The sequence below is a fragment of the Gadus morhua genome, chromosome 1, assembly GCF_902167405.1.
Source record: "Gadus morhua chromosome 1, gadMor3.0, whole genome shotgun sequence".
NCBI classification, from domain to species: Eukaryota; Metazoa; Chordata; class Actinopteri; order Gadiformes; family Gadidae; genus Gadus; species Gadus morhua.
In genome coordinates this window covers 16,730,159-16,739,048 of record NC_044048.1, presented here as the reverse complement: position 1 = coordinate 16,739,048, position 8,890 = coordinate 16,730,159, and the positions used below count along the sequence as shown (strand labels likewise).

Below are 8,890 nucleotides of genomic sequence, written 5' to 3'. Positions count from 1 at the left end.
TTAGCTGCTTATGTACCCTCCTGCTTCAACTCTTGACTAACAAGAACACATGTTCTGTATAACACCTTGTGTATTTATACTCCAGCAGAAACACAAAAGCAGTTAAATATACAGCTTTTGATGTTGAGAAAATGTCTTGGGTTCTCTCTACCCTTTTTACCCAAAGGTAGAGTCTGCAGTCGATGTTAGTCTCGGTCCGTCTTGATCACTGCTATCTTATCTTGTGCTAACATCATCGTGTCATGGAGCATTTATGATGTCAGTAGGGTCAAAAGGTCTGCCCTTGAGAACCCTATTTGCCCTTGAATACCCACCACTTATTTGACTGAGGACTGTGCTGCAGCTATAGTACTTTGGAAATGTGTGTGTTAGGGCGTCGGTGTGTGTGTGTGTGTGTGTGAGGGAGAGAAAGTGAGCTAATTCCATCATTGCACCTCCCTAATCCTGCCTGCCTGTTAAAAGGTGCCGCCGCCACATCGGGGGGCTGCAGAGCTCTCCTCTCCACCCTGTCAACATCTATTTCCAGCCTGCACCTCCACGACACGAGCGGACAGCCTGCAATTACTAGTCCTCCGTTAAGCAGCGAACCGAGGGAGCTGATTTTTTTACAATACATCTGCTAATAGACTGTTATTGCAGGTAACGCACACATTTGCAGACACGCTATTGCATACACACACACACACCTATAAACCCACACAAACCCACACATACACACACAGGCTTGTACAAGCGTCAGCCATGAACGGCACAGAAGGGCCCAACTTCTACGTGCCCATGTCCAACAAGACGGGGGTGGTGCGCAGCCCCTTCGAGCACCCCCAGTACTACCTGGCCGAGCCGTGGAAGTACTCGCTGGTGGCCGCCTACATGCTCTTCCTCATCGCCACCGCCTTCCCCGTCAACTTCCTGACACTGTACGTGACGGTGAAGAACAAGAAGCTGCGGACGCCGCTCAACTACATCCTGCTGAACCTGGCCGTGGCGGACCTCTTCATGGTGGTGGGGGGCTTCACGGTCACGCTGTACACGGCGCTGCACGGCTACTTCGTCCTGGGCGTCGGCGGCTGCAACATCGAAGGCTTCTTCGCCACCCTGGGAGGTAGGTGCTGTGTGGAGAGCATCTGGACCCTCAGAGATTAGTGTGTTGGAACGACGTGTGTTTACATTTTGTATTTATAGAGTTGTTTCTTTGCAGGCACTTTAATCCAAAGCGACTTTTAAAAAAAGGTGAGGCTGAGAATGAGAATGATCAAAGCGTGCGTTCGATATTGGAGGCGCTGCAGCACAAGGTTGAGTGCTGAGAAGAGGAAGTTTATCATAACAAGTGGAGCGCAGAGGATAGTTTTGTTTCATTAGTGGTGGTGGAGTGTATGATAGGAGATAATGCAGCGCATTATGTTGTTCCAGTACTTTTGCTCAAAGTGCTGGAACAACAAACTGTTTTTATCATTATTTTTAGTTTTTTTTCTTTCCTTCGAGAGCTCTCTGTTATTCTGATAGGGGGGTAGTGCTTAAGGCACAGTATATTTTATATTCCCATTAGAGATTTATTTTCTTTTTTTATAGAGCTGAATGATCTTAAACCAAAAAAAAGAAAATCACTCAACATCCCGAATGATTAATACAAACGATATGTAGAATGCTGCATAGTTGGAGATACTACTAAATTATGTAAATGCATACTGTCTGCGTGTGATTAATGACACGCACCAGTGCGTCATGGCTATCTCCTGCGTCCGCCTCAGGAGAGATCGCCCTGTGGTCTCTGGTGGTGTTGGCCGTGGAGCGCTACGTCGTCGTCTGCAAGCCCATGAGCAACTTCCGCTTCGAGGAGAAGCACGCCGTCGCGGGCCTGGCCTTCACCTGGGTCATGGCGCTGACCTGCGCCGGCCCACCTCTGTTCGGCTGGTCCCGGTAAACGGAGGACACCCTAACACACAGAACACGCTCGCATTTGGGTCAGAGAACATGAAAAGGGAAAAGGAAATAAATAATACATACATGCGTTTTTTTCCGCGTTTGCTGATTAATTATACATTCTGACACACATGCGTTGTGTGTTTGGGGGGTGGTGTTGGGGGTGTGGTGTTGGGGGGGGGGGGGGGGTGTGCTGTGTGTGCAGGTACATCCCAGAGGGCATGCAGTGCTCCTGTGGGATCGACTACTACACCCCCAAGCCTGAAATCAACAACACGTCGTTTGTCATCTACATGTTCCTCCTCCACTTCCTCATCCCGCTCTTCGTCATCTTCTTCTGCTACGGCCGCCTGCTCTGCACCATCCGAGCGGTACGACACCGCCCGGTGCCCACGAGCCCCGCTTCCCTCTGACCCACCGCTGTACTCCTTCTTGTCTTTGTTTTATGACTCAGATTAGCAGTTGTAGGCTCTGACCTTTCCCAGCACGACACGATACCTCAGCCTCACAGAGGGATTCATGTGTCAGGGATTAGTAACAGGAAAGACGGTTGTTTGTTGTATTGTTGAACTGAAGGGATTACCCTTTTCAAGTGTAGGCACATGCAGAATCAAGAATCATAATGAGATATGCTATTATGTGATATGACTCATAGAGGTCATGACCTTGATATTCTTTCAATCTTTTTCTAAAATCCAATTTCCTAAAATACCTCAATAATGAATCTGCAGATAAAACTGCATATTTTATCAGCATATTAATATCTTCCTCATTTGAGGAACGCTATTTAGGTATTTAATGAAAGGGAAATGGAACAATGTGAACCACACCAAGGTCATGACCTCCGCGAGTCCGATCACATCACATCTAGGTAATATCCTGACTGCGTACTCTTGAAAGGCCGCGTGTGTATGTATGTATGCATGTGTGCATGTATGTATGCATGTAGGTATGTACGTATGTACATACCTAGGAATGTATGCATGGATGTCCGATCACATCACACCTGGGTACGATCCTGACTGCTAGCTCTTGAAAGGCTGGCTGACATATCCAGATGTAAGAGAGCAGCTGTGTTTAATTCCCCCCCCCCCCCCCCCCAGGCTGCGGCCCTGCAGCAGGAGTCTGAATCCACCCAGCGAGCGGAGAAGGAGGTGACCCGCATGGTCATCGTCATGGTGATCTCCTTCCTGGTGTGCTGGGTGCCCTACGCCACCGTGGCCTGGTACATCTTCATCAACCAGGGGGCCGAGTTCGGACCAGTGTTCATGACCGCGCCCGCATTCTTCGCCAAGAGCGCCGCCCTCTATAACCCCGTCATCTACATCTTGCTCAACAGACAGGTGTGTGTGTGTGTGTGTGTGTGTGTGTGTGTGTGTGTGTGTGTGTGTGTGTGTGTGTGTGTCTGTGTGTGTGTGTGTGTGTAGGTACGTGTGTGTGTGTTCATGTGTGTGTATGTCGGTCGGGGCCAGTATTTATGTGTATTTGTGTGTGTGTGTGTGTGTGTGTGTGTTGTGTGTGTGCATAATGTATAAGCTCAAATATTCGTTTTTTGTCATCGGTGGGAAAACACAAGTGGGGTGAAATTCAAATGTGGTGGGGATCGTACAGTTGTGTTCAATCCATCAAAGTAACTGCTAGAGATGATTCAGTCATGCCCTTCACATCTGTGGAGACGCAGCCTCCCCATTCCTGCCCAAGGGCGTCACTCATGTCTCGGTGTGTGTTGTTGTGCGTCTCCCAGTTCAGGAACTGCATGCTCACCACGGTATGCTGCGGCAGGAACCCGTTCAGAGAGGAGGACACTGGGCTCAGCTCCAAAACCCAGTCCTCCACCATCTCTACCAGCCAGGTGGCCCCGGCTTGACCTTTGACCCGCTATGGCACTCAACCCCCCCCCCCCCCCCCCCCTCACCTGCCCAACCCCCCGCACCAGAATCCCAATCACACAGCCCCCAACTTTGATCTGATTGGCCGGTGATTTTGATTTACCTTCCTGTCCGCGTTGACCACATCGGGCCTCATGCACACATTCAGATGTGTTAAAGGCCCACACATGTTGTATAGGCTCTACCACACACAACCCAATGTACAATGGAGAGTGTTCATGTTGTGTTTTCTACTGCACACCCTCATGTTCACTGGAAAGCTGGCCTCGGTTGAGTTTTAAACTGTAAAACGTCCTGGGGTTTTTCTGCGCAACCCTCCAACTAAAAATGGCCTCTCTCCTTCTGGATTCTTCCTTCTATTGTAAAAGGTTAAGAAACATTAGCCCAAATTAGAATATTACTGTATATACTGCATTATGTTACATTATGTTTTTCACGTTGTGTATTTAATCGGACAGTCAAGTTATGACATCTGTAAATTAACCAAAGTGTTAAATTTATAATTAATGAATGTATATTTTTTTTCCATTTGTCTAGCTATGTTCATTTTATTAGCTAAAACATTTTATTGTCATTATCATTTCCATGGAGCTAAAAATGAAAATGATATCTTAGAAAGAAAGGCAAGGAGAAGATAATAGGTGCCTTTTCATCCAAAAAAGGATTTTAGCTCCGTACTAAATCTGTGGTTTGTAGCTTCTCGTTGGTCTGGGAGAACTGTCAGCACACAGAAGAAGCAGCTCAGCGTTAATGAGCTATGTTGAGCTAGCAGAGGTGTGGGTGATATTTCCCCATGTCTGTAGGGCCTTGGTCCAAGTCGCAACTGGTCAATCTGTCGGCACAGAGAGGCTGACACTCTTTTCTGTTGCCTCTTAATATCGAGTGAGACAATGACCAGCAAGGAAATAAATAGAAATGGTCTGCTATTGAAGATTGTTCAGGTTATTTGTGTGTGTGTGTGTGTGTGTGTGTGTCTATTTGTGTGTGTTTATTGTGAGAGTGTGTGTTTGTTGTGAGAGTGTGTGTTTTGGGCGCAAGCATGTGTTTGCTTGCAAGTGTTTGTCTGTGTGGGTGTAGTTGTGTTTGTCTGTTGACCGTGTACTACTATGAAAAGGTGTAATGTGAAGATTCATGAAGACTGTTGATTGTATAAAAAGGCTGTTGTGGAAATGATTCTTGTTATTTGTCCTTTAATATAAATGAGGCTAAATATCTGCAAGACCTTATCCTTGGCCACTTGTTTCACTACAGCGTTTACAAGAAGCCCTGAATGGTTCCAGATGTTGCGTGGCTAACGGGCCTGAACTCAGTGTTTTCTTTAAGCGTGTTTAGCTTCAGCAGGGCCTCCGGTATGGGTGTACACCACGGTAATGACTGCCATGGATAAGACACGTTAAAATTCTAAATACTGTAATTTATTTCACAAATTCTGACACGTCATTTGGCATCACGGATACATGTCATGTCAGACAATTCCCAGATAGTATTGAGTTCACATATATTTTTTTGAAACATAAATTTTCCCTCTTGATTCCCACATGATATTTTCATTCATCTACAAGCACACTAGGTCAGATTTCTTACAGCGTGTAGCCCTTCCCATCGAACTACACAACGTGAGAACCAATTACATTTCCATCATTTTGCAGACAGGTCCTTGGCATTAAAACATCACCTGAATATATATATATATATAATATATATATATGTATATATATATATATATGTATATATATATTCCATCATTAGCCTGTGAAGCACGTTAAACATGTGGTTCAGAGCACCCAGTGGGTGAGGCGTCCTCACCCATCAGCCCTGAGAACACGGCAGGCTTTAGGAAAAAAGGGAATAATTCGTTATTCGGAGAAAGTGATGGACAGGCCACTTGAAAGCATTAAAACACATCTATAAATATTGCTATGGACATTATAATACAGTACAGTGCATCATTGGCTCGTTCCCTCGAAGAAGGGGGTAGGAGGGGGGGGGGGGGGGAGGGGGGTCAGTGCGTAAAGAGTTGCCACCAGGGCTTTAGGTATCAGGTTACTACGAAGACATTCAGGTGGGGAGAAACCAGGCTTGTCCCGGGGTTCCCTTGTCAACACCCTGCCAGGGCAGAGTCCGGATCCGACCGGGACTCATCGTCCACATCTTGAGAAAAATGAAAACGAATAAAGTTTGAAAAAAAAAAGAGAAGAAAAACACACGTCGGTGGAGGAAGAACAGTTGAGAAATAGGCAGCATAAGGAGTCTCTCAAACGACCAACGGTTTCAGGCGCCTTTTGTCTGAACGTAACGACACTGATGAAGGGCGTCCGTCTATCGGTTGGTCGGTCGGTTGATTGATTGGGCGGTTCGGTAAGGGACGGACGTTCCCCCGGCCCGTAGCAGTAGTAGGAGGAGAGGTGGCCGGCTGGGTGGCAGTAGGCAGTATGCAGCAGAAGGAGAGCTCAGAGAGAGAGGAGCAGGAGGAGAGGAGGGCAGGATGGCACGACGCTTCAGGCCTCGCTGCTGCACTCGTAGATGTTGTCCTCCACCAGGGCGATGACCTGCTCAAACTTGTGGTGCAGCTGGGTGCGACGGGCGGTGGGGTTGGCCTCCAGCGCACTCACCACCTGGTAGAGAGTGAGAGTGAGAGTGAGAGAGAGAGAGAGAGAGAGAGAGAGAGAGAGAGAGAGACATACCAAACATTACATTTGGTGGCTTTCAAGCACTCATGCAGCTCATCAAGTTCCAGCCCGGCAACAAGCCGCTTGGACACACGGCCGAAGGAAACAAGTGCTCAGGCTTCCACTCACACGTCCCTCCGTCCTCCACGCCTCAACGCCACACAAAAGCACAAGCTCTTCACATATTTACACAAAGCCCACATCTGCTGTGTGTCCTTTTCTATCCACGGCTGATGGTCCTCAGTAGATCTGTGGGCTGTGCAGAGGTCTCCCCCCCTCTCTCTCTCTCTCTCTCTCTCTCTCTCTCTCTCTCTCTCTCTCTCTCTCTCTCTCTCTCTCTCTCTCTCTCTCTCTCTCTCTCTCTCTCTCTCTCCTCCTCTCCTCCCTCCCTCCCTCCCTCCCTCCCTCCCCTATATATATTAGCAGTGCGTCATCAGCCAGAGAGAGAGTTTGGAGCTCGGTGCTGATGACAAACACGCAATCAGAGAGCCATTCACTGAGCTGGGTGAATCGAGGGTCTGAGCCCCCTGACGGCCCCGGCTGGCACGGTGCAGCGCGGAGACGCCACGGTGGGAATCGTCTGCTCAAAGGTACCCTGATCAAGGCTCTCCATTCAAGGCAGTCACCAATAACCTCTTCAGAGAACAGTCCCACAGGCGGGCGGGAACAGCGGGGGAGGCGGGCCTACGGGTGAAGGATGGGTTGTGGGAGAAAGCGCGCCGGCGGGGGCAGAAACGTTACACTGTCATTAGACTGATAAGGGGGGTGGATCCGGGCCGCTGAGACAAAAGCAATGGCTGAGGTGGATTGTGTGTTTTTTTTTATTTTTTGTGTGGAGTAAATAGGGAGGCTGATAGGGAGGGCTATAAACACCAACAGGCTGATACCGGTTGAAGACAGATGAGGCAATGGGTCTCCTTGAATGGACACAAACAGGAGAGCTCGTTTATCCTCGGTGTCTGGGTGAATGGAGTTGCGTAGGACTGTGCTGTGGTCCGTCGCACTGCACACCGTGCATGGGATGTTCTCCGTAGAGGACCGGCTCTGACTGCTCAGAAACCCCACACCCCATGTGGGCTGGAAGCGAAGGCAGTGCGGGTTCATACCCTCATCGCTGATCGGAGATAAGACAACACGAAGAAAAAAAGCCTAATAATGAAAGGGTTTTGTTACCTGAGCCCTATATCTCTTGGCGTATTTGTAGATCTCTGTCAGGGCCAGGTTGGTGTTGAACTCATTATGGTATTTCTATAGGATGAAGAGAATTACAGGAAGGCATTGTTTAACGTCATTGTTTAACGTCATGTATGTAATTATGTATGTATGTATGTATGTATGTATGTATGTATGTATGTATGTATGTATGTATGTATGTATGTATGTATGTATGTATGTTTGTACGTATGGATTGATGTCTGTATGTATATATGTGTGTGTGTGTGTATGTATGTATGTATGTATGTATGTATGTATGTATGTATGTATGTATGTATGTATGTATGTATGTATGTATGTATGTATGTATGTATGTATGTATGTATGTATGTATGTATGTATGTATGTATGTATGTATGTATGTATGTATGTATGTATGTATGTATGTATGTATGTATGTATGTATGTATGTATGTATTGATGTATGTATTGATGTATGTATTGATGTATGTATTGATGTATGTATGTATGTATGTATGTATGTATGTATGTATGTATGTATGTATGTATGTATGTATGAAGCACTGACCCGTGACTCCTCGGCTAGATGGGCGTTCATCTCCTGCTCACTGAGAGGAGCCATGTCCTGGATCTGCTGGTAGTAGCCCTGCACCCTCTTCTTGTACTCAGGGATCTCCTTGGCGTACAGCAGCTTGTTGGTGGGAGAGTCCTGGAGATGAACACAGAAAACACCCTTCAGATCAGGTTTGAATACAACAACGACAGATAGCGACAGATACGGTCTCGTATTGTACACGTATTAACCTCATATATAGTGTCTGTGAAGCCAATAGAGGCTGAAAGAACCTGAAGTCAGTTGTCATGTTAAATCGAGGCGTAATGGATTCTAGCTGCACTAAGTGGGCCGAGTCATTTTCCTGATTGGGTAGATGGAAAAACCCTGGGCTGAAACAATGGAGGCTAGGGGAAGGCTGGCCATTTCCTCTTTTTTTGTCTGCAGCAGTCGTGGCTTTATCCTCTCAGCTGGAGGGAACATTCCAGTCAAAACAATGCCCAGTTACAAAGCTCCAGCACTCTCCTGAGTCACCTCAAAGCCCAGCTCCAGTGCTTATTAAGGCACAGGGAGAGGTATGTGGTGAGGTGGAGGGGTGGGGGGGATATTCAGGTTTAAGTTGTGGCTACTATTGTGCCATCTCTCTCTCTCTCTCTCTCTCTCTCTCTCTCTCTCTCTCTCTC

At 47.3% G+C, this 8,890-nt stretch overlaps 2 protein-coding genes across 2 annotated transcripts in view; one reads left to right on the top strand and one right to left on the bottom strand.

Moving 5' to 3' along the window:
- The first annotated feature begins 64 nt into the window (after positions 1 to 64).
- On the top strand, positions 65 to 4,818 carry exorh (extra-ocular rhodopsin). Its single transcript, XM_030353516.1, has 5 exons — positions 65 to 1,102; positions 1,749 to 1,917; positions 2,126 to 2,291; positions 3,024 to 3,263; positions 3,665 to 4,818. The coding sequence occupies exons 1-5, from the start codon at positions 742 to 744 to the stop codon at positions 3,785 to 3,787; spliced, it is 1,059 nt and encodes a 352-aa protein (XP_030209376.1). The 5' UTR covers positions 65 to 741; the 3' UTR covers positions 3,788 to 4,818.
- Positions 4,819 to 5,202: 384 nt separating this feature from the next.
- plxnd1 (plexin D1) overlaps positions 5,203 to 8,890 on the bottom strand; it is a gene marked incomplete in the record, with an annotated part of 60,583 nt that continues 56,895 nt past the window's right edge. The window contains 3 exon segments of the mRNA XM_030353398.1: positions 5,203 to 6,424; positions 7,652 to 7,726; positions 8,223 to 8,363. Of these exon segments, the coding sequence (XP_030209258.1) occupies positions 6,308 to 6,424; positions 7,652 to 7,726; positions 8,223 to 8,363 (333 nt within the window).

Excerpts from the sequence above, each read along its gene's own strand:
- exorh (XM_030353516.1), top strand. The coding sequence starts at position 742 with ATGAACGGCACAGAAGGGCCCAACTTCTACGTGCCCATGTCCAACAAG. Across the intron at positions 1,103-1,748 it reads CTTCTTCGCCACCCTGGGAG|GAGAGATCGCCCTGTGGTCT; the intron begins GTAGGTGCTGTG and ends CGTCCGCCTCAG. Across the intron at positions 1,918-2,125 it reads CCTCTGTTCGGCTGGTCCCG|GTACATCCCAGAGGGCATGC; the intron begins GTAAACGGAGGA and ends CTGTGTGTGCAG.